Here is a 25,050-nt window from a genome sequence, read left to right as displayed (position 1 = left end):
AGATTATATAAAAGGCACCTCTCAGCTGTGAAATCCTGTATTCTGAGATCTCTAAGAGCTCTAAAAAAGGCTGCTTCCACCATTTACTTTGCACCTCTGTGTCAACAAGAGCTGAGAGAAGGAAACAAAGTTTAGAGAAGACTTTAATGACTTGCCTTTATAGTGGGAGAAAAGACTGTTGGAGACAGTTCTCATATTTTATATTTTTCTATTCTGAATTCTAAAGGGCCCTTTCACAGTCTTAATGTTGTAAGCTTTAAGGCCTCTCTCAGCTTTGCTTTTGTGTTCTGTGTTTCAAGGCCCCTCTCAGTGCTGACATTCTGGATTTTCTCCTACGGTCTTCAGCATTCCAGCCACTGTGCCCACTTAATCCCCTGTGAGCTAAATAGGCAGGTATTAATGGTTGTGTTACATGCCTTAGTTTGAATGTTAGAGAGCCCACCATTGGGTAGAGAGCAGTGTGGTGTTCAGAATCGAAAACCTGGGAGGGTTAGTTTGGCCGCCTAATGGTTCCAAATCTTTTGCAACTTATCAGGGAAACCTGTTTCAGGAATTTACAGTTTTCATTAACTAACCTCTATTGGCCAGAGCCTTTTCTCTAAGTCCTCCACATTATCATTTTGTTCTCAGATTCAGATGCCTGGAAGGCACTTTGCCAGCTTTTTTAGGCCCTTTCTTTAGCAAGCTTGGACCCAGATTAGCCCAGATAAAGTTATCTCTTTCCTCCATAAGTCTTTAGAGTAGGAAATATCTTACTTCCCTTGATAACCCATGCGAGTGCTTCCTGACCTATAGACTAAAACCAAAGAAGATTCTAACTGAAAGGGACCTCTGGGAATGTCTATTCCAATCCTCTGTAGCATGCAAGAATTCTTTCCTTCCTTCCATAAAATCACTGGCCTGTGATCCTTCAGCCTCTGCTTGAGTCTAGGTCACAGAACCTAGAATGTCAGAGCTGTGAGAGACCTTAGAATGGAGAATGTCAGAGCTGGGAAAGACTTAAGGACACAAAGTTAGAGGCATTATTAGGTGGTAGTGGAGACTTCACTGAACTTTGCGTTGTACAATCAGTCCTTGTCTCAATGGCTTGACAACGGGCAATTTAAGCCCATTTTTTTGAGCTTCAGTTTCTTTATCTGTAAAGTGGGGATAATAATATTTGTAATATCTTTTTTTAAGTGTTACTGTGAGACTAACAAAATTAATAAGATGTGGTAGGTAACACAAATTTAAAATCCAATGCTAGCTCATTCTTGTGATCGTCCTTCTTTCTTCTGTCTCCCCTCTCTCCATCATATAAATATATATAATAAATTTTGTATAAATATAGAATATATGTAACATATATTGTATATATTAGCCGTATTTATTAATATAGATGTATTTAGTGCTATTTAGAAGACAATATAAATATAAAATACTGATTTTATTTCAATATTGTGAAAACAAAACTCTGTTCATAATTCATAAAGAAAAATTATAGCTCCTTTTAATTAAAGGAAAAAAACATTTTTGCCCTGTTGAAATGACTCACTTTCCTTAGTTTGTGTTCATTCTGTATACAATTTTACCTCAGTAATATACTCAATATTTGTATATTTGTCCCTTTTGATCAAGTTTTGTGCCATTTATTTTCTTTTTTTTTCTTTTTTTTCTTGTTTGTTTGTTTTTTTTTTTCATTTATTTTCTCATAAGATTGTCTTACCTCTGTTTTTTCATTTAGATAGTACAGAATTATTGCCTCGTTTCCAGTTTTCTAGAGCCCCAACTATCAGAAATTGCATTACTGTATATTTTATAGCTTTCCTTGGTCAGATTCCTAGGCCAAAAGGCATGCCATTTGATATAGTAAAATTTAGACTGTTCTGTATTAATCAAAAACAACCTATCTGTTCTTAAAGGGTATGCAATGTATTTGAGAAGTAGTGGTGTGGTTCTTCTGATAAACAATTACTAGGTTAAGTCCAAGTTCTCCCTCCAGGACTGGGACAGTCAGATTCCCCTGGATCTTGGCAGCTCCTTGGCCGTCACTAATCTGTTTAGGATGGCGTCGTTTTCTTAGGTGATGGCTCTGCTCTAACGATGATTACGTTGGCAGAAGGCAGAGGGGAATATTTCTCATGTGTGCACTGACAGCCGCCTTGTCTCCAGAACCAAGTTCCTTGGCCCCATTTAATGAGACATAGTTGAACCTGGCTCTGAGGATAAAACGCCCATCAAACTGGATAAAGGATCTGTCATTCCTAAAAATGTGTAAAGGCCAGAGCCACGGAAGTGACAGAATACATCTTGTGCTGATCTGGTCATTATTTATAAAAATATAAGTTTTAAAGCTTCCCCTTCTTCCCCCCCACTCTGTCCCCATTTGCTATAAAAACCTTTCCACTGCTTCTAATTAAACTCCACTCCCATTAAATCTTCAAGTTATAACACACCATTGGCCAAGCATTGTTTGAATCTGTGGACAGTGGGCTAAAGGCTGCCTGTATTTTGGATGCTACTTCCTCATTGCCAAGCTCCTCCTTAGAATCATTCAAATAAGTGACAAGGTCTACTGACTGGAGGTCACACCTCATTCTGTTTCTTTTTAAGGAAATGGTGAGAAAGCTGATTCAGATCTACTGAGGCCTGTAACCTCAGCTTGTCCAATGCCACCTGTCCAGTATCCATACTGGATACTATACCTGGTGCCAGCAAACCCACGCCCCTTTCCCTTTCATAGGGGAGATACAAGGGTTCAATCCTGGCTCTTTAAGAGAGGGACAGCCGTCTCTACCATTCTTTCCAGTTATTGTATCCAAGGGCTGGGCTACTCCTGGGTGGGCCGTACCATTCTTACAGTGGAAGGAGAACTAGTGAATGATCAAAGTATTCACTGCATCTAATTTATGCTAGGGTGCTATATTCAGTTTGTTCATTAGGTCCAAATCAGAGATCATGCCAACTTAGCGTATCACTAGCTGACTTTGTGGTGGGAAATATGTAGGGATTCTGAAATTGAGATAAGTGTTCTCTGACATCACAGAAATCCTTGGGTTTTGAGCTTGGATTGAGCAGGAGTGCTCCCTCCCCTTTTTGACTGTCAATAAGGATGTGCATTTTGTCTCATTAAAATGTAACCCTGCTCATGCGGCAGCCTCATTCACACTCTCCATTGTACTAAGACAGAAAAATGATCTAACTTGCCCTAAATCCCCCAGTGAATTAGCAACAGACCAGGAAGAAATCCAAACACAGATACTAGTCTGTCCTAGTCACTTCAGTGAGAAAGGAAACCCAAGTGTAGAGGAGATAGGCCCACTCCTCTGAATCCTGGACTTCCTGCTTCTGGGCCATCAAGAAGCTAGCCAAAGTCTTTGTTTTCTGAAAGTGATTGCCAAATTTGCCTTTGCTTTTCTCCTAGGACATGGTGCAAATTGAAGAGCAGAGATAGGCACCGTGGTGGCAACCTGGTCCTGGTGGTGTGCCCCAGAGACCACGTGCAGCAGGATCTTGACTGATGCCCGCAGTGCATCCTGCCATGGATGGGGACTATGCGCCACACGACCCTCCGCAGGCAGGAAACATACTGTACAGTCTGCCCCACCTCCAAGGCCCTCTCTGCGGGCCCAGCCTCGAGGTGAGTCAAACACTGACGGCCTCTCCTTGGGAAGCAGCCTGCTGGATCTTGAGCTAGCCGTGCAACCCAGTCTGCACCCAGAAAGGGAGGAAATTGTAGCCTGGGAATGGTCCCTGGCAGTAACCATCGGGTCCTCTCACGACAGGGTTGTGCTGTGGTACCCTGTGGGTGACTCTGTGTGACTCACTTCTCTTTTCCAAGGCTTGGATTCATTCGGAAAATGGGGAAATGGTTGGCCCACCTTCCTCCCAGGGTTGTCAGAAAGAAATGGCTTTAAAAAAAAAATACACACATACACATACACACACACACACTCTCTCTCTCTCTCTCTCTCTCTCTCTCTCTCTCTCTCTCTCTCTCTCTCTCTCTCTCTCGTAATTTATTTTCCTCAATTATATGAAAGGACAATTTGTAGCATTTAAAAAAAAATTCAGCTCCAAATTTCTCTTCCTTCTGGGGAATTCAAAAACAAAAAGTGAAATAGCCCTTGCTATGCATGGGGCAGTGCATGAATGTGTATGTGCAGCTGTATGTTATGTGTCTGCATGCTTGTTCATGCACACATTTCTGTTTGCATCTGCAAGCCGACAAGCTGTTGACCATTTGTGATTCTTTCCTGCCTCACGATCCATTGCTCATTTTATGGTGGCCCTCCTGGTACACATCTCTTGCCTCTGCAGACTACCTGATAGCTTACGAAGGACTTTGTTTCCTTCTCTTTAAGTGCCCCAGAGGGCCGTGAGATGCTCCTCCACTCACCTGGCTCCGCAGTGACTGTCATGTGCCGTTTGCCCTGTAGCATGTGCTGCCTGACATGGCTGGCCCAGGGGCCCTGTGGACTCAGTGCTGGGGCAGTAACAGAAGAAGGCCTGCTTTCTAATCAGGCATCTTGTGGAATAGTATCACAAGTGGCTCCCTCAGAAGACCCAAGAGCTCTGTTCCAGGATCATTTTGTTCTTAGGGATGGAGAGCTGGGGTGTGCGACGCGTCTTCCATCAGCTTCTCAGCACAGTTTCCTTTCGGCTGCCTCTCTGAGTCGCCTCCTCAGTGTCCTCCTCTGTAAAATGGATAAAAAATAGCTCATTCTGTCATCTCTGTTAAAAGAGGCACAGTGTCTGGAGGTTCTCCTGTGGCATCCACTCCTGCTTTTACTCTGGGTGCCACATTGTAGGAGGGACAGTGATCAGAGCCCAGAGGAAGCCAACCAGCATGAAGGGGGGCACCAAATCTACAGATATTTATCCTGAAAAAAGAGAACATTTAAGGGGAGCGTAAGAGTTGCCTTCTGACATTTCAAGGCTGTAGTGGAGAAAAGGGATGATGAAATACATTCTTGACCTCAGAGGGCAGAACTGGAGCAGTGAGTCAAAGGGACTCTGACAGGGAAACTGAGGTTTGATAGAAATAGCAGCTGCTGCATCACATTTTGATTAAAATGAGCTTGGGGTCCACCGAAACCTTCTGATCATTTTCAGTGCTCTGCTTGCATTTTAGTCCTCTCTTCTCTGTCTTGGTACCTGAGAGGTCAGTTTTGTGCATACAAGTGTAAGACTTTACATTAATTCCTATTAAGTTTCATCTTCATAAATTTGGCCCATTGTTTTAGGCTGCTGAAACCTCATTGGATCCTGATTCTGCCATCTTGTACACTAAATCTCTTTCCTCCCTTTCTGCCACTTGGTATCTAGTTAAGGTGCCATCTCTGTCTTTATTCATGTTATTGCTAACAAATACTCACAAAGGGCTTGGCCTAGATCTCTGGGGTGTTCAGTTCATTGGAGGTTTTCTTCCAAGGAGACACAGAGCCCATTCATGACTTTCTTGATATCTGACCATTCAACTTTCAGTCATTTAATTGGACTCTCACCTCGACATCTTTTCCATGAAAAAAGTGTTAAAATCTTTGTCAGAGACAGGAAGAGGAGGAGAGGGGAAAAGGGGGGGGAAGGGGAGAAGGAGACAGAGAGAGAAAAGGGAGAGGGGGAAAAGGAAAAGGGAGAGAGGGGAAAAGTGGAGATGGAAAGAAAAAGGGGGAGAGAGAGGGGAAAACATGGGGTCAGCAGTTTTGTCTCTGTTGTTTGTGTTCATCCTCCTTTCCAACCCTTCTCTGATCTTACTGGATCCTCAAATATCACTCTGAAACCCCTTTTTGTTACTTGCCCTTGTTCCCTCACCACCATCTTGAAGAGATGGAATCTACTATCTGCTGTTACTCTTACCATCTTCTGCCCCTGCTCTTTTTTAAATCTAAGTTGTTGGGGAACTTCCTCATGCAACTGCTACATTTATTTCTTTTGACAGTTCCTCCTTCTTATCATAATTGTTCCTCTTTAGAATTTCATTTTTGAAAGCATCCCATCTCTCCTGGTCTGATGTTCTCTTTAGAATTGCAGGCCCCACCATCTTTCCTGGCTTTCCTCTGAGCTTTTTAAATCTCCTTAAGGTAAGAGTACTGCTTATGGGAAGATGGCCACCCAGCTCTGCTCCTATCCTATTACCTGTCCTAATATGGAACATTCATTTGGCTGTTTGACTCCCCTCACCCTTTTCTGTCCCAGCAACCAGATCTTTCCTGATGGTAAAACTCAGGTTGAGAGCGGCTGTTAAACTCATTAATTCCTCAAATCTTTTGAAGGTTGGAATGATCATTAAAGCATGTCAGGAAATTATTAGCTGCCCTGTTTTTGTCAGAGAGAGAGAGCTCCAACGGATGTCTGGATGATACACTAGTGAATTTATCACTTTATAATTTTATAAGATATAGAACTGGAAAGGACTTAGTGTTCATCTGTACTAGACCTCATTTTATAGGTAGGCAATATGAAGCCTGGAAAGGGATGGTGACTTAGAATCTCACAGGCATTTAAGCAGCAGATCAAGAATTCATATCCAAGTCTCAAATCAAAAAGTCTCAAAAAAAAGGCCCAGTTTTCCATCTGTTTGTATCAGGCTGAGCCTGGTTTTTGGGGTGGTTGTCTCATATTCATCTTTCTGCTGTTAGATGAGCCTTATATTCTGTGGGTACAAAGTCTTCTGCTAATTTCACTGAGCCAGCTGACCCATTGACAGAGCTTTATGCCCTGCTGTGATTCAGAGCTGGTGAGTCCACAAATATCCATTCTCGATGACATGTCTGGCCCTGGAAAACTGGGGGATCCCTAGCCCCATGACAGAGAGAACAGAGGCTGTAGCCAAGCCCTTCATTGTCTAGAGGAGGAAGCCATAGATGGAAGAGGTGCTGACTTCCTCAAGTTATTTAGTAAGAGACAAAGAGCATTTGAATACAAATCTCCCAACACCTGTTCTTGGGAACAATATCAAAGTAGAGTGCCTTATACGCCTTATCATATTTGAGCTTCCCAGCAATTCTGGGAGGCTGGTGCTGCAGCTCGTGTCCCCTTTATACAGATATGGAAACTTGAGACTCAGAGAAAAATGATTTGACCAGAGACATGCAGATATCTGTATAACATTATCCATATTAATTGATCCTAGTGATTCATGTTTTTAGAATACTTTAATAATAATAGTTATTATGATTCTTTTAGTAAGCATAAGAAGGTTTTCAAAGTATTTTTTAAAAATCTATAGAAGCATGTAAGGTATGTAAAGCCAGCATTATTTCCCCCTTCCTCATTGACAGCATGGGGAAATAGTCTGCAAGAGAAGAAATGAGTCACGCTGCTTCCACAAGAGTTTGAGGTAGGATGCTATGGTTGGGATCTCGCCCACACAACTCATAACTTTTAGCACTGTATTGGGGAAAGATTCTTAGCATCTTATTTAATTGCTATCTTCTTTTTATATCATCTTGATTTCTGAATCTTTCCTTCCCTTTGCTCAATCCAGTGAGCCATTCTTTGTATCAGAAATTTTTTAAAAAGGAGGGGGGAAAGCATCTTAGCAAAACTGTCAACACATCATCTGTGTGAGAGTATGTGCAATATTGCATACACCTTCTGCAAGGTGGCAAGAGGGGAAAAGGGGTGCTGGTGGAAAGCACTGACTTTTTCAGTATAGACCCTTAGGTTTAAAGCTAGGTTTTGCCACTGTTAGGCTTCTAAAATGGAACAAGCTGTGGGACCTCTCTTGCCTTAACTTTCCCATCTGCAAAATGGGCATTGTACACATTGCTCTGTTTATTTCAGAATGTGTGTGTGAGTAGGTATGACTGTGTAAGTGCTTTGTAATTTGTAAAGTGCTATGCAAATATAGATTATTAATGATGGAAATTTAGTTCTTTTAGTATAAAATCCCCTTTGAAGCCCTGGGCTCTCTTTTGTATCAACCATACACACAGGCTTTAATTCATTTCTTCATGTTTCTTTGTGAAGAACTGAAAAACACTTTGGAGGTAGCATGATTTTGTCTGCTATACAGGTAGTCTGATGCAGCTTGCTTAGGGCAGGAAAGCAGCCTTAGACTCAGAATTTAGAATTTTGAGTTCAGACCCCAGCCAAGATTTAATCTCTTTGTGCTTCTTGGCAATCATGTCCCCAAGGAATGCATAAAAGAGAATTGGACCTTTCAGAAGCAAAGAGAAAATAATGGTCAAGTTAATCACTCAGCAAAACATTTATTAGCCATCTCTTCAGCGCCCAGAACTGTGCCAAGTCATGGGGCTCCAAAGAAAGGCAGAAAGAAGCCAGGCCCTACCTCGAGGAGCTTCCAGTCTGTGAGGAGAGACATCGTGCTAGCAATTACGCATAAAGAAGCTGAGGACAGAAAAGGCTGGAGCTGGTCACTGCAGGGCAGACCTCTGGGAGAAAGCGGGGAATCCAAGGGCCAGAGATGAGGAGCAAGAGTATTCCAGATGGAAGAAGGAGGGCTAATTTAATTTTATTTTCCATCAGTAAGTTATAGTGGAGCCTTTCAGATTTTGTGGGGCCGTTGCCCCATGTACAAGTGAGTTGTGAATGGTCTTTTCCTAGGCTCATGCATTTTGGAGGATGTCCTAACCAATGTCCCAGCAGCTCATAGTTGCAGGAGCTTAGTGACCTTATTACATTATGTTTTTAATGCACTGATTGCACTCTGTACCAGCCCCAGGCAGGCTTCACCCTGTGCTTTTCTCATATTTCTCTTTTGGCCCTTGGGATGAAGGATTTGAACTAGGTGATCGAAATTTCTTTTCATCTCAGACATTCTATGTTCCAAGTCCCCTCCAACCTCTGATAGTCTATTTTTAAGGTCCCTTTTCCTTGATCTTTGTTATGTTTTTAATGTATTTCTTTTACAATTTGTTAAGACCTAGACAGATACCAACAAACTTGAATATTTTCATTAGCCAAGATGAACAGAGAGAAGATTGATTGTATATAAAATCACAGATCTTTGTTCTATACAGTTTTTTTTAAAGTATATAGTAAATTGAACACTCATATTGCCCTGCTTTTTTGATCTGCTTCTGAACCTCCTGCTGGTTTTCTCAATATGTTCTAAAATGTTTCATTAATACTCTTTTCTTTCATTCCTTTTTTTTTTTTTTTTTTTTTTTTTTTTTGTGTGGTGTAGGGAGATATCACTATTAGTACCTCTTCTGTTTGTCCTTCAAAATTCCCCCCAACCCAAATTAAAATTCTTTTAACAATTATTGTTAAGCAAGGAAATAAACAAAAACCACACATTGACCTTTGTTTGAAAATACTAGATTTTTTCTGTTACTATAGTCCTGTCATCTCTCTGCTAAAAGATGAAAAGCATGCTTTATCATTAGCTTTCTGGAGTTATGATTGTCATTGCATTGAACAGAGTTCTGAAGGCTTTCCAAGTTGTTTGTCTTAAAGTATAATAGTCATTATATAAATTGTTCTGGCACCTTTCTCTCATATTAGGTCATATAACTCTTCCAGGTGTCATCAAATCTGTATCTTTCATAACTTTTTACAGTGCAGTAATATTTAATTACATTTCTATGTCACGACTCAGCTATTCCCCAATTGATAGATACCCCTTTTGTTTCCAGTTTTTTGTCACTATAAAAAGTGCTGTTATAAATATTTCTGTGCTCTTAGCAGCAGGGCTTGGCACATAGCTAAGTGCTTAATAAATGCTTCATAAATATATGGGTCCTTTCACTTGGTCTTTGATATTTTTTTGGTACCATATTTAGTGGTAGTATCACTGGGACAGTTCTCACAGTGTATAGCACTGTGCACAGTTCAGTGATGTGTGGGGAAGCAAAGTTCTAAATCATTCTTCTGAATGACTGCACCAGTTCACAGTTCCACCCACCGTGCATTAGGGTGCTGGCCTTTCACAGCTTCTCCAGCCAACAGTTGTCATTTTTCTTTTTTGGTGCCAAGTGGAACCTCAGACTTGCTCTTATTAATGACTTTTTAATATATCTTTATATAATTATTGTTAATTTGCATTTCTTCCTACGAGAACTGTATGTTAATAATCCTTTGACTATTTATCAATTGAGGAATATCTCTTCTTTTAATATATTTGGATCAATTCAACATATATTACGGATATGAGCCTTTTTTTTCCTAGAGAAATTTACTTACAAAGGTTTTTTCCCTTAGTTTCTTGTTTGCCTTCTAGCCTAACTGCATTGATATTGTTTGTGTAGAAACTTTTAAATTTTTATGTAGTCAAAACTGTTCCCTTTCTCTTCTGTGATCATCTCTGTACCTTATTTGGTCAAAAACTCTTTCCTTACTCATTATTGTGAAAGATATTGCCTTTTCTTCTCCTTTATTAGTTTACAATCCAACTTTTATATTTAGGCCATATATTAATTTGGAGCTCATTTTATCATTAGCTGTGTAAGCTGTTCAAATAGACATGAATCCTTTCTGTTGGTTATTGACTTGGAAAACTACAAATTAGTGTCTGTATTATGTTTTTATTTCTTTTGTCAAACATTTTCAAATTATATTTTAATTTAGCTGGGGAGTTTTGCTGATAAAAGCTCCAGTCTAAATCTAAGACCTGCCAAATTCTGAACTGTCTTCTTAAATCCTGTCTAAAGGCTCTGATATTCAGGTTTTAAGATCCCTTTTCACTCTGACATCATATTTACCACAGGGGTTGGGATATTTTATTTCATAGAGTAGAGCCTACATGTTAGGTTCAAAAATGTATATTGAAATGAGTGGTCAGATGATATTTTAGCAGCCCTCCCCCTTCCCCCGCCCTCCCCCCCTGCTTTTCAAAATCTTGATCCTGAAAAGAAAGTAGGAATAAGGAAGCACCAACTGACCCCCATATCATTTTTAATTTCTGGGTACCATCTTTGTCTTCACTTTGATTTTAGTCCAACAGACCCCCATTTAAGTGTTCCTGGTACAAAGGGCTGGAGTTTTATGGAAAATTATCCCTTTTGTCAAGGACTCTTATGTATCTGCTGGGGGAAAACTCTAAGAACTGAGATGAATACATAAGAAATTCTATATGTAGGGAACAACTGGCAGAGTGCTTGAAGGGAATAATATGAAATCAGACTAGAAGGTAAGTCAAAGCTTACTTCCTTGCCTTTATTAGGCACTTAAATGTTTGTTGTATTGGATTGGGTTTTGGAGAGCTTTAATTGACAGGCTGAGGGTTTTTGTAGTTTCTCTCCTGAATCTATTAGTATTTACCTAATATGTTGTCATGGATAAGGAAAGGAACCCATTATTCCTCACTGAATCACTGGGGATGTGATTAGTCAACTAGATAAGCAGTATTTACTGTAAATCATATGTCTGTTTCTTTGCTGGAGTTCAGAGGGCTATTTATCAATAGGACTGTGGGCCCATCTGACAGAGAGATCAATCTTCCTTTCCTGAGGGTGATCTCCTGAACAGGTCTGAAGTCTTCAGCCTGTGTCAAAGAAAGATGCAGCTTGGGGTGATGATTCTCCTCTAACAGCTTCTTAGTGAAATATAATTGAATGATTAGAACTGAGAGGAATAAGGATGCCAACTCTACCAGGAAGCAGACTTTTCTAGGCGTTAAACCTGTGAAGGCTGGGGATTTCTTTTGACCTCATCTATAAAGTGGAGCCAAAGAGAGATTCCAGATCTGACAGGAGCTTGAGAAGGAATTTGGGGAAGTTGGCAAAATTTTGTGGCAAGATGTTAGTCATTTAATGCTTCCAAAATGATCAATGTATCAGTTAGCAAGGAGTTTTTGGGTACCCACTCTGTACTCAGCTTTGATGACAGTATCTAAATATAAATATGGAATAGAGGTAGTGAGAACTTCATTGCTGCTGTTATTTAGTGGAGTTATTCAAGTGCAGGCTGGGTGAGTACTTGTTGGGAAAGTTGTAGGTAGAATTCGTGATTTACACAAGCATTGAACTTGAGCTCCCTAAGTAAAGTCCCTTTCAGTTCTAAAATTCATGGGTTCCAAAAATATGTTCCCTACCCTTAAGGAGCCGATGAAAAAAGATTCCTGAGATAATTTATAGTTCAATACAATATAATAAAACATAATGCATTTAAAATTATTAAGTACCTACTATGTACCAGGTACTGTTCTTTTAAAGCCAAGATTGTTTATTAATTTTTTTAAACAGGCAGTTTGCCTATGGCATGAAGCACTAATAGAGTGAAACAATCTATTCAATAAAACAACAGTTCTTAGAATATTCTGTATATTTTCAGGTTCTTTTCTGTTGTGGTATTTATTCTGTTTTCTCATGTCTCTTCCAGTTCTCACATTTCATATTTTGGGTTTTCTTGATTGTCTGAGTTGGGGAGGGGGAGGGGTCTCACCTTTGTTATCACCTATGAATGAATATCTTTTAAAGGTTTATATGCTTTATGTGTGGTCATATCCATCACAACTGTCCAAATTAGGAGTGATCTCTTCTTCCTCTGAGCTCCCATACTACTGTAACTTTCTAATATGTCAATCATATTCTCCTTTTAAATATCTTTCGTATGAATGTCTCCCACTAAATTCTGAGCTCTTGTATCTAAGAGAAACAGAATTCTGGTATCTTGTTCATTGTTTGTACTCAACATAGGGATAAAAAGAATAGGCTCATAAGAAATGGCCATTTAATGAATGAATGTCAGTGAATTAAAGAGATTGATTTCAAATGAACAAAGAAGGAAGGCTTGTGAGGAAGCTACAAGGAAACAAATTTTATGTTTGTGGAAGAAATAGCTTTCTAGAGCTCTGAGCTGTCTAGCATTGGAATGAATCCCCTCATAGGGTAAGGGTTCCTGGTACTGGGAGTGGTTTTTTGTTAGGGGTTTCAGGCATTGGGTCGGAGGCTGCACTGAGTCATTACTGAAGTTCCTCCCAGGCCCGAGAGTCTGTATTTGCACCTTGCCCCTGTGCTCTCATCTCTGACCTCCTAACACAATTAGCTTTGTGTCTGTTGAATCAGTTGATAGCTTAAGCTTCCACTGAAGATCTAACTCTTGGTGTTGCTGTATTTTCAGAACTCGATGCTGCATTATCCTTGGTGGAATACTTATGCCTATTCATCCGCACCTTACCCATCCTTGACCAGTGAAAACCAGTAAGTGCCCTTCTCCTCTGGACCTGTCCCTGCTTTCCTTGGTTTGTTTGTTGCCGGCCCACACCATTGAGCAGGCACATTGTTCACTAACTGATGGGAATGAAACGGAAATGTCCTATTGTAGCATTCTACAAACTCTTCTGTGTTGGAATAAAAATGGCCCTTGGAGAAGAGGCCGGAAATGGAGGTTTCTCCAACTTCACATTCTTAAACCAGGTCTAAGAATAGATCTTATTGTGGTAGGCATTTAAATTACTAAATGGAATTTGCAAGTCATGAGTTGTGGGTGACAGTAGAAATTCATAGATTGTCAGAGCTGTTAAGAACCACAATTATCATCTAGTCACAGAATTTCATTTGCAAGGGACCTCTGAGAACATCTAAGCTAGCTTCTTCCTTTTGGACTACTGTTAGGCTCAGAATCATAAGGGTCCTGGGCTTAACTTCTCTCTCTTCTTCTGGCTGTGTGGTTATGAGCAATAACTTTATCTTCCCTAACTTCCCTACTGTAAAATAGAGACCTTAGGGGAAGGGAGGACATCAGCATTTATATAGCACTGACCATGTCAGGCACTCTGCTAAGTGCTTTATCTCATTAGAGCCTCACAACCACTCTGGGAGGTAGGTTATTATACCTATTTTGTGACTGAGTAAACAGAGCCAGGTAGAGGCAAGGTGGTTTGCCCAGGTCACACACCTGGTGTTGAACTTGGGTCTTCCTGACTCCAGGTGGGATGCTTTGTGCACCATGGTGCCCCCGAGCTGCCTTAGACTTAGAACCATGAGAGATCTTGGAAGTAGTATCTGTCTCACAAGGTTGCGTGGATCTCATGGAATAATGGACATCTTAGAAATTCTCCTGAACTATAATTGTCGCCACAAAGATTAAATTCCCAAATCCCAGAGAAGAGAAGTTCCTTCCCTGGAAGTTGACACTAGGATTAGGAGTTGGGAAGACAGCTCAGGTCTCCGGAGTCCCGGAATGCTTTTTATAGTGGGATCAGAGGGGAGCAGAACTCTGTGGAACTCTGAAGCAGACTCCTCTAGTATGTGGACTTACATACATGTGTGAGCATGATATTGGCAGCTCAGTGAGAAAGTAAATGACAGTACAAGAGCTAGAAAGTGTTATAGATGAAGGCTTCTTAAACTGTGGGTTGTGTAACTGAATGGGAGATTGTGAAAAATTTAGCCCCAGTAAAAGGTATCAGATACTCTGCCAAGATTTAATTCTTTATGTAAAAATAAACAACCACAGCCAGATATCTCATTAGTATGCAAATTTATTTTCATTTTTAATAAATGATAAAATTACGTATGTACCAAAATTGTTTTGAAATAAATTTCTTTATGATTTATTATCAGTAAATGTTTGATTTGCACCTGTATACCCAGGGTTATGTAAAACTTTCTCAGGTAAAAAGGGATTGAGAGTGGAGAAAGCTTAAGAAGTCCTGCTATGGATGATAAATTAAATTTTATCCCAGGGCATTCTGAGAAAATCCTGAAAAGGTAATTGAGAGAATGGCTGCTATTCAACTCAGTTCCACAAAAACTTGTTTAGCGCATTATTACTAAGTACCATGGTGGTTGTTAAAGGAAAATGTAAAATAAGACATGATCTTTTTCTTGAAAGGAAGATCTAGCTCAGTAAGGCATGTGTATAGAAGGAGAATCGATTGGGAGAGAGGGGGATAAAACCCCCCTGATTTAGAGTCACTACTTGTTTTTGAATTCCAGACCCTACTTGTCAGTAGAGACTTGGTCAAGTTCTTTGCCATCCCTGAATCTATCAAATGAGGGGGTTAGAATGAGAAAGTGCCAAGGCCCTTCTCAGCAGTGAGCTTTAGGAATCTATGAAACGATCAAGTGTGATTTCATCAGTTTGGATATATCAGTCCAACCACAGAGGTGTGAATGCACTATTTGGAGACTTGACTTAGTTGGACAGCTGCTTCAAAAGCAAAGTGTAAGCTGATAATTGTTTTCTTTACTGATCATTTCATACTTCCAGAGATGGAGGAACCAAGGAGAGGAGCATTGTACTGGATATATTTTTCTCCATCAAAAAGACACTTCTAGTTGGAATGGAAGTGCTAAGAACTTAGGGAGAAAAATAACCATTTCATCATAGAATTTGTGATAGAGTTGAGGAAAGCCAAATACAGGCTGATAGCATCCTAAATTTGGGGGGAGCAGATTTCAAAGCATTCAGTGAAAGGATTGCTATGACCTCATAGAATTGTAAAGGGAAATTGTAAAGGGGGAAAAAAGTCAGTCCATGAGGGATGTAAATGGAAAAAATAGTCATTCTAAAGAGATGAAAAAGTGGAAAAGAGATTAGATTTGACTGCACAGAGAAGTCACCAACCAACTTAGATTTTAAAAAGACAAGGGCAGGCAACAGATGCTAAATGCTAGAACCTAGCACAGTTCTTTAAGATGTGTCAGGAGGACTGATTCTCAGAGTGATCTAAGATGAGCAGAGACAAGGAAGGACCACAAAAGAGATGATTCTTTTTTGATTTGTTTTGTTTTTTAAAATTTGAAGCTATATTTAGAGAAATAGTATCAAAGAGAGAGGATTTCTGCTTGGGACAGCAGAATGATATTAAAACATGAGCTGCTCCACTCGTCCTTTGTTTTTCTTTTCTTTCTCCAGGACAATGTTCTTTGGGTTAATAACAGAAACAGAAATAACTGAAACAGAAATGGCATGGAGGGAGTTGTGAGAGAGAAGTAAGGATGTCTGTCATAAGGAAGTACTTCTCTGCTCTTTTAGTTCACAAAACCAGACCCTGATGAGTGCCATCCTAGAGTTCTGAGAGAATTTAAGAGATGCGATTGATAACTGAGCTCTTGTCTTTGAAAGAGTCTAGAAAACAGGAGAGGTGCCCCCCAATTCAGGAAGAACAGATATTATCTCATTTTCCCCAAAAGTTATGGATCAGTAATCTTGACTTCAGTCCCTGGTAAAATTTTAGAATGTATTTTAAAAGTTGGTTAGCATCTAGTAAAGGAAATTGTGATCCCAGACCTTCAGAGTGATTAAATCAGAAAGCAGATCTTACTCAGACTGATGCTACTTATTTTGGCACATTACTGTACTCAGTAGATCAGGGAAATTAGCAAAGCATGTGGTACACTCTAGTGACATTTGTGTGGTCGAGATGGCAATGTGACACCTGGACGACAGCATGACGCTTCCACGCCAGCTTGGAATGGACTCCGCCACGGTGAGCCCCAGGCAGGGGACGGGACTAAAGGCAGAGGTGGATGGCAGAGATTCTCAAAGGCTTCCACAGGCTCTGGAACCGAGGCCCGTTCCGCGGAGGTGTGGGAAGGGCTGCGTGCAGAGCATAGACCTGAAGTCAGGAAGGCACAAGTTCCAAGCCTGCCTGGGACGCAGCATCTGTGGAGCCCTGTCCTTAACCTTTCTTCGCCTTTGCCAGGGGTGAGGCTGTGTTGGGGAACTAGATGCAAGATGCAATGCAAGTTGTATTCGGTCCCATGTACTAGAAGAAGGCACATATTAACCCAGACTCTCCGACTTCAGAGAGAGAACCATTCTTCTGGTAAGAAATCAGACCTTGGAGGGCAGCTTGTCCCAGACCGGACAGCACCTTTGAGCCAGGTCTGACAAGAGGCTGTGTTCTGTGCATTGCACCTCCCTTGATCTCCCCTGGGGATAAGGCAGGAAATGTGGCCATAACTCACATTGACTGTGCTGGCTTGCTGTAGGGAAGTGTGTTTTATCTTGATGGGGAGGAAGAATTAGGGGTGCAGAGATATAATCATGCTTCAAGGAAATAGCCCAGGGGAGGGTTTTTTGTTTTTTTTTTTTTTAATGCACAGGAGAGAACAAAAGGAAATGTAGACGAAAACAAAGAGAAGCAGGGAAGCTTTTGGAACTAACTTGTGTATTTTTACAAGCATGAAAATAAAAACACTCCAAACTGGGTGGGAATGAGATTCGCTGTTTCAATCAAAATACTCCTCCCCCCTGCTCCCCCCTTCATGTTTCCATTGCATGCTCAGGTTTTTAAGGCTATTGTTGTAGGTCATTGTGGGGAAACATTCTCTCTGGCAGAGCCTATTTCTGAGGCTAAGTGTCAGGCATTATTTTGAGTGGGTTGTTTTCAGAGCCTTCTCCACCCCCCACCAAAAAAAAAAAAAAAACAAAAAAACTCAGTGATAACTACAGTTGTGAAAGTACCTGGCGGATAGTGTTAACCTCCTTTTCCCTGCATGAATTCAGCTTTGAAGTGGGGAGGTTTCCCCCCAGCTCTGGGCTTTCATTTCTTTCTGGTAGGAAAGTAAGCATTTGAGCTGCCCTTTGAATGCTGCCTGGGAGAACTCTTTGGGGAATGAGGTATATAGATCTTACCTTTCTGAACCCCAAACAGATGTGCCCTGGGCCAACTGTCAAGTCAACACCACAAAGAACTTTTAAAGAGAATTCCTCTCCTTATTCCCAGCATCTGACTGCCTAGTGCCAGTCACCAAGGGTGGAAACCTCATTATTTTATGGAACTCTTCCCAATGCTTCAGTTGTGGGATTTAATGCTGGAAGGAACCTTAGTCCTTATGTAGGTCAACTCTCTCAGGCAGATAGGTAATTCAGTGGCTAGAGTCCCTGGCCTGGAGTCAGGAATACCAGAGTTCAAATCCAGCCTCAGACACTTACTAGGTGTGAGACCCAGCATGTCACTTAACTTCTGTCTGTCTTAGTTTCCCAACTGTAAAATAGGGATCATAACCTCTCTCTTGGGTTGTTGTAAGGCTCAAATAAGGGCTCAGCATATTGCCTGGCATATAATAGACACTATATAAATGTTAGCTATTGTTGTTGTACTCTTCCTCCTCCTCCTCCTTCCCTTCCTTCTCCCTCCCCTCTGCAGATCAGTGCCTTACCTGAACTGACATGAAGAGTTTGTAGCAGCACCAACACCTGAATTCAACTTCTCTGTCTACACCGAGATCTCGTTCTCTTCTGGGATGCTGGGCTCTGCAGTAAATCCTCTTGATTCACCCTTCCCAGCATCTTTTACATCTGTCTTTCTCTTTCTGCCCCCAAATCCAATGCCCTAGTTCAGACTTTATTGCCATCTGCCCAAACGCTTCCCAGGCTCCTCAGTGTCTCCAAGATCACTGCTAAATTCCTTCATCTGACCTCTCTTTCTTGCCTTGTGTCTTGTGACCCCCTTCTTTGTTCTGGCCTAACGGAATGCTTTTTGGTTCTTGCCCCCCATTTTTCAGGCTTTTCCCTTTTATGCCCTTTTAACCCTTCTCTTGGGTGCTAAAACACATCCCATTTTGCTTTATATTTATTTGTGAACATGATTTTTTTGGACTTTTGACTTTTGGACTGTGAGCTCCATGAGGGAAAAGAGTGAATCTAATTTCAGTTTTATGCTAGGCATGCAATAGATATTTAATTATTATTAGTAGAATTGAATTGAAAATAATTTTAATTGGTTTCTCTATAGAGTTTCTCTTGCTTTTGCTGAGCCTTCTGTTTTCCTGGACTGATGGGGAGGATGGAGGAAGAGGATACAAGGGTGTGCTTTCAGGCAAAGATTCCTGGAAATTGCCCTTTCTGATCAGAAATGTGGTATCCCCAGAGAACCTTGAGAGTTTTGCCTTCTTTTTATTGAACCACAGGTTGAGAGTGGGATTTATTGATCTTGGGGCTTGTGTTTTTGCTTTGGTTTCATTGTTCACTTTTCTTTTCATTCTGTTTTCTCTGTCTCCTCCTTCCCTTTTTACTGTTAAGGGTAGTTCTTGATATGCTCCAAGTTTCAGCCTCACCTCTGTGATTTCTGGTGAATGACATACTCAGTTGTCTTCCCTTCCTGTTTTCTAGTTGTTAAGGCTTTTTTTTTTTGGGGGGGGGGCAGGGAGATCAGCAGCAGGTATGGTCCTTTCTTTTACCACCAGATTCAGGTTACAATTAATTCCTTCCTGCTTCCATTAATGCCTTTAACATCTCTCTCAACCATGAGAAACCACCACAATAACAAAATGCCTGCAATTGCTTTTCTACCTGCCCGTGAGCTGTAGTCATGTCTCCTAACTGCAGCTCTGCTAGTTTGGGAAAGCACATTAACACAGTTACTTTTGGGGAGGTGGTCTCACATTGTTTTCCTCCACCTGCTTTCCCACTAACTTCCTTGATGTCCTCCCCAAAGCAGCTGGATTATAGGTGATTGATATTCATGTCCACTCCATGGACAATAATCTGTTGTTATTTGTTCTTTGTTCTCAATGACATCAGGAAGACAATGTCTTGACTTGCAAGTGAATTGGATTTAAGTGAGTGAGGCAGTGTAAGGTCATCAGACTCCCTCTCTCTTTCATGGTCAATTCAAGTCCAGTGGCAAGACATAGGTCAAGACAACTGGAGATGGCCCTGGATGCAGTGGGAGCCTTTTTTTTTTTTTAATAACTTTTTATTGACAGAACCCATGCCAGGATAATTTTTTACAACAATATCCCTTGCACTCACTTCTGTTCCAATTTTTCCCCTCCCTCCCTCCCCCCCCTCCCCCAGATGGCAAGCAGTCCTGTATATGTTAAATATGTGGCAGTATATCCTAGATACAATATATATGTGCAGAACCAAACAGTTCTCTTGTTGCACAGAAGGTAGAAATAACTTGGGAAGAAAAACAAAAATGCAAATAGTTTACATTCATTTTCCAGTGTTCTTTCTTTGGGTGTAGCTGCTTCTGTCCATCACTGATCAATTGAAACTGAGTTAGATCTTCTCTTTGTCAAAGAAATCCACTTCCATCAGAATACATCCTCATACAGTATCGTTGTTGAGGTATATAATGATCTACTGGTCCTGCTCACTTCACTCAGCATCAGTTCATGTAAGTCTCTCCAAGCCTCTCTGTATTCATCCTGCTGGTCATTTCTTACAGAACAATAATATTCCATAACATTCATATACCATAATTTACCCAACCATTCTCCAATTGATGGGCATCCATTCATTTTCCAGTTTCTAGCCACTACAAACAGGGCTGCCACAAACATTATTGCACATGTGGGTCCCTTTCCCTTCTTTAGTATCTCTTTGGGGTATAAGCCCAGTAGAAATACTGCTGGATCAAAGGGTATGCACAGTTTGATAACTTTTTGGGCATAATTCCAGATTGCTCTTCAGAATGATGAATTCGTCCACAACTCCATCAAAAATGCATGTGTCCCAGTTTTCAGTGGGAACCTTCTTAAACTAAGTTCTTTTTCAGACCTCAGTTTGTCTCGGACAATAACCATTCAGTAATGAGAGGCTCAATAAGAATGGAGGACCAAGATGGCCTCCTTTGCCTACACCTTCCTGCATTATTATTTTGTTCATAGCCTAGGAGCTCTTCCTTCTGGGCTATTCTAAGATCAATTCATGGTAATCCATGCCTTCTATATCCTAAAATCAAATCACTGGTTTTTGTTTGTTGGCTTTAAATAAAAATATAGAATTTTACATACCCCAATTGTTTCATTTTGCCCTTTTTAGGGGAAGTTATTTCAACCTGTTAAGGAAGATCTTTTGAAATCTCAAGTCTCACCAGTCTTATTAGTTTCATGTCATTGGCAGGTTTGATAAACTCACCTATTTACTCTGTTTTACACGGCAGCACTGAATATCATGAGGCCCAGGCCAGGCTGGCATTAATCCATTGATCAAACTCTGTAAAACCTGCTGAAATTCTTCATAGTTTGACTCCGTACCTTAAATACAGAAAACTTAAACTACTTGTTCAAAATTCCCCCTCCTCGTATAACTTCATTCACTTATTGGGCACCTACTCTGTGCAGTGTCTCATTTGGAGCTGAGGTTGCCAAAGATGTCACAGACTCTGTCTTCAAGGAATTTATATGTACACAGTAAGCATGCTGGAGAATGTGATTGGAGCAATTGGGATAGCTTATCTTTGTTAAGGAAACTAGGAAGTATTTCATAGAGAAAAGGGGGCCTGAGTTGTGCCTTGAATAACAATCAAATAGTTTATATTTATAGAGAGCTTATCACCTTGTAGAGCAATTCACACAATTCTCATTTGAACCTCCCAGCAACCCTGGTAGGTAGGAAATGAAAATATTCCCATTTTACAGATGAAGGTACTGAGTCCTTAATACTCAGATTAAGTGACTTGCCCTGGTTCCCATGCTAGTTAGTTTGAGAATGAGGATCTGAACTGTCTCCTCAGTGCAGGTTCAGTGCTGTGTTTCATTACTGGAGGTGACTGAGAGATTCCATTCCAGTCCTAGAGGTGGGGGGAGGCAGGGAGACACGTTCTGTTTGAGGTTGAGCTTGTCGGTTCCATTTGGCTGGAATGGAGAGCACATGGAGGAGAGATAGATGGAGGAAACCTGGCAGCTGATTGGGAAGTCACTGAGTGCCAACTGGAGAGTCTGTACACTCACATTTCCTCCACTCTCCTCAGTCAGGGAGTGGACAGTCTGTCCTGACTCATGAAATACAAGTTCTCATGCTGGCAGCCTCCTTCCAGGACACAGATAGCTTCTCATCTCCTGCTTCCTGGATCTGGAGTCAGAAAACCTTTTTGTAACTTGCTCCGCCACTCACTCAAAAGGGACCTCAAGGCAGGGCATTTCACTGGTCTGGGCCTCTATTTCCTCATTAGGAAAATGAGAATTGGACTGGACTTTGTAAGTCCATGCTGGCTTTAAGAATGCGACTTTTTTTTTTTTTTTTTTTTTTTTTTTATCTTTGTCTCCTAGACTAACTGCTTTCCTTGTGAGCATGCTCTCTATTTTTTCACCCTTGCATCTTTACTCTTCTGATTCCTCCGCACCCTCCTTTACACCCTTACCTGTGGATGTGTTCCTCGTTCTTCAAGGATCCTGATTAAATGGTATGTCTTCCATGAAGCTTTCCCTATCCTCTTAAAGGCTCTAATGATCTTGGAGGTCCAGAATGCTGTGTATTCTATGAGATCCATGGGGAGTGAGCTACCTGAAAATCTCCACCAAAGGGCTCTGCCTTTTGCAGCACTGTCTCATTCTCATCTGATCTCACAATACTCATTTTGGAGTAAAAAGATTTTGAGAGACTAAGAGGTTTTCTTGTCTAATCTCATTTTACAGAGGAGTAAATGAGACCCAGTAAGAATTGACTTTCTGGTGTCATTGAGCACAGTGGCCAAAATGCAGTTCAAATCTGGATCTTCTGACTCAAGTCCAGTTTGCTTAACAATATAGTTCCTCTTAGGTACTAGGCTACTCTCCTTGCCTGTGCATGTATGTGCCTGATTCTCTTCTCAGTCTGGGAGCTGTTTGAATGACTTGCCCTCTTTATTATATCTTCCATTAGACTTTCCACATATATCCTCATTCCAGGCCTTCCTCTGGCCATCCTTCATGTCTGGAAATCTCTCCTTGCTCATCCCCCACCTCCTAGCTTCTTCAGCTCCAGCTACAATTTCACCTTCTCCAGGAACCTTTCCCCCAATCCACTTTAATTCTAGGGCTTTCCCTCTAGACATCATTTCCATCCTATCCTGTGTACAGCTTGTTTATATGTGATTTTTTTTTTTTTTTTTGCATACTCCTTCCCTTAGAAGACTGTGAAATCGCTGAAAACTGGGGCTGTCTTTTACCTTCCTTTTGCTTAGCACAATGCCATGTATATAGTAGGCACTTAATAAAAGCTTATTTATTGGCTGACTTGAGAGCTAGGACTGTATCTGACTTGTCTCTTAAATCCTCCAAGCCAAGACCAGCCCTCTGCACTTAGTGGGTCCTTGATGAATTTTTGTAGAATCAATTGAATGGATGAATTAATTAATTAATTTATAACCATCACCAGAGGTTTTTTTGGGGAAGGAAGAATTTAGGAAGTGGGAATTTAAGCTTCTCAAGTCTTTTGTCTCCGTCCTTCCCTGGCTTACTAGAGGTACAACTTTTCTAACATACAATTTCCTTTTTTCAAGAAACACTAATTTTTTTGTCAGAGGGTTCATATTTACAATGTGCCATTGTATATACACTTCAGCATCCCAGGTGTAGGCAGGGTAGTAAGCTTCAATTAAGAGATTTGGGCATCCTTAACAGGCATGGCTTACCAGGTTTGCCCTAGTAGCTTCTGAGGATTGGGAGCCAGCCAACTGCAAGAGCAAGCTTCTGCCTTTTCTTCTTGGCAGATGACCAGCGTTCGTTTTATTCTTTCTTACTGGCTTGTTGTTGTTGATTTTTTTGTGACACTGCCGGCAGGAGTGCTGTGAAGGGAGGAGACTGATTCCACCTATAGGAGCTGGATCAACTTCCTGGCTCTGGGTATCCAGGGGTGAAACTGGGGGAAGGGTACAGTACACATTAGAGTTTACACAAGTTTAGAGTCTTCTCTAAACTCTGATGGACTTTGACAATCTACGTCCAAACTGTCCAGTACAGTGTTGGAAAACAGAGACCCCTCGTTTCTCTGAGCTCATCTAAGCTCATCATCTGAGCCCGACCAGTCATAGAAAATAAGCCTGTACTTTTCTGTCCTTTGTCTCTAGGACAGGACTTCCTAACCTGATGGTCACGGATAGATTTCAGGGGTCCTGTGAACTTAAAAAAAAAATGTTTTAATAGTATTTCATTTTTTCTCAATTAAGAATTAAAACAATTTTTAACATGCATTTTTTCATTCTTTTTTTATTATTATAGCTTTTTATTTACAAGATATATGCATAGGTAATTTTTCAACATTGACAGTTGCAAATCCTTTTGCTCCAAATTTTTCCCTCCTTTCTCCCACCCCCTCCCCCAGATGGCAGGTTGACATACATGTTTAACATGCATTTTTGCAAAATTTTGAGTTATAGACTTTTCTGCCTCCTCTCCCCTGTTCCTAAAATGATAAGCAATTTGATCCAGATTTTATATGCGCAATCATGTAAAATGTATTTCTGTTGTAAAATTGTAAATTTTTGTAATTGTAAAGAAGAAACAGACTAAAAGAAAAAACCCACAAAAAAATAAAAATGCAAGTAGAATGCTTCCATTTGCATTTAGAGTCTAAATTTCTTTTCCTGATTATGGATAGCATTTTCTATCATGAGCCCTTTGTTATTATCTTGCATCATTGTATTGCTGAGAAGAGCAAAGTCATTTATAATTTATCATCACACATCAATAACATCATGATGTTGTTTCCATATACAATGTTTTTCTGTTTCTGCTCATTTCACTTTGTTCCAGTTCATGTAAGTCTTTTTTTTTTCAGGTTTTCCTAAAATCTACCTGCTCATCATTCATGAACTTGTTTTTTAAAATAGTTATTGCATTTTAATATCATTTTTCCTTTACAATTCTCTATTTTATTTTATGCGTTTAATAGCATGATTCCAAGAAGAAACTCACAAGCTGCTCCAGACTAACTGGCATATGGCTCCCATTAAAAAAAAAAATAATAATTTATTTATTTTTAAGTCACATTGCTTTATGAATCATGTTGGGACATGGCTCCCATTTTGATCATATTTGCATTGCATCTTACAAAATGCTTCCCTCAAAATGACCCTTGCCTCTCACTCTTAGAATTCCTGACTTCCTTTAAGGCCCAGATCATGTGCCATCCTCTATGGGAAAGTTTGTCTACTACTCCTTTTTCTATTTCTCACAAATCTTGTATGTATTTATCTGTTTGCACACTGTACTCTTCCCAGAGAATGTAAAGCCCTTGAGGGTAGGGACTGTTACTCCTTTTGTGTTTATATTTCTAGAATGTAGTTTTGTACAATGTTTTGTATATGGTAGTCAATTAATGAATGGTTTGTTAAATTAAAACAACCTTAGAAGTTAAACTTCCCTATTTTATGGAAGAGGAAATTGAGGCTCTGAGAATTTAAGTGCTCTGCCAAAAGGTACATCGAGGTAGAATGAGTCCGTGAACGACTCTCCTTTGACCCCAAATCCACTTTACTATGTTACATCAGGCAGAGCA

General features: G+C 40.5%; 1 protein-coding gene across 2 annotated transcripts in view; it reads left to right on the top strand.

The window, feature by feature from the left end:
- SBNO2 (strawberry notch homolog 2) overlaps positions 1 to 25,050 on the top strand; it is a 193,958-nt gene that overhangs the window by 54,933 nt on the left and 113,975 nt on the right. Inside the window, exons 2-3 of one of the 2 annotated variants that reach the window (XM_031948032.1) lie at positions 3,404 to 3,619; positions 13,009 to 13,088. In XM_031948032.1, the coding sequence (XP_031803892.1) occupies positions 3,500 to 3,619; positions 13,009 to 13,088 (200 nt within the window). In that variant the 5' untranslated portion in view covers positions 3,404 to 3,499. Of the gene's footprint in view, positions 1 to 3,403; positions 3,620 to 13,008; positions 13,089 to 25,050 lie in introns of those variants that run through there. The other variant, XM_031948036.1, reaches the window with a different exon arrangement.

Source organism: Sarcophilus harrisii, chromosome 1, assembly GCF_902635505.1.
Source record: "Sarcophilus harrisii chromosome 1, mSarHar1.11, whole genome shotgun sequence".
Taxonomy (NCBI): Eukaryota; Metazoa; Chordata; class Mammalia; order Dasyuromorphia; family Dasyuridae; genus Sarcophilus; species Sarcophilus harrisii.
The sequence above is the reverse complement of the archived record's forward strand: the minus strand, read 5'-3'. Positions and strand labels throughout refer to the sequence as shown.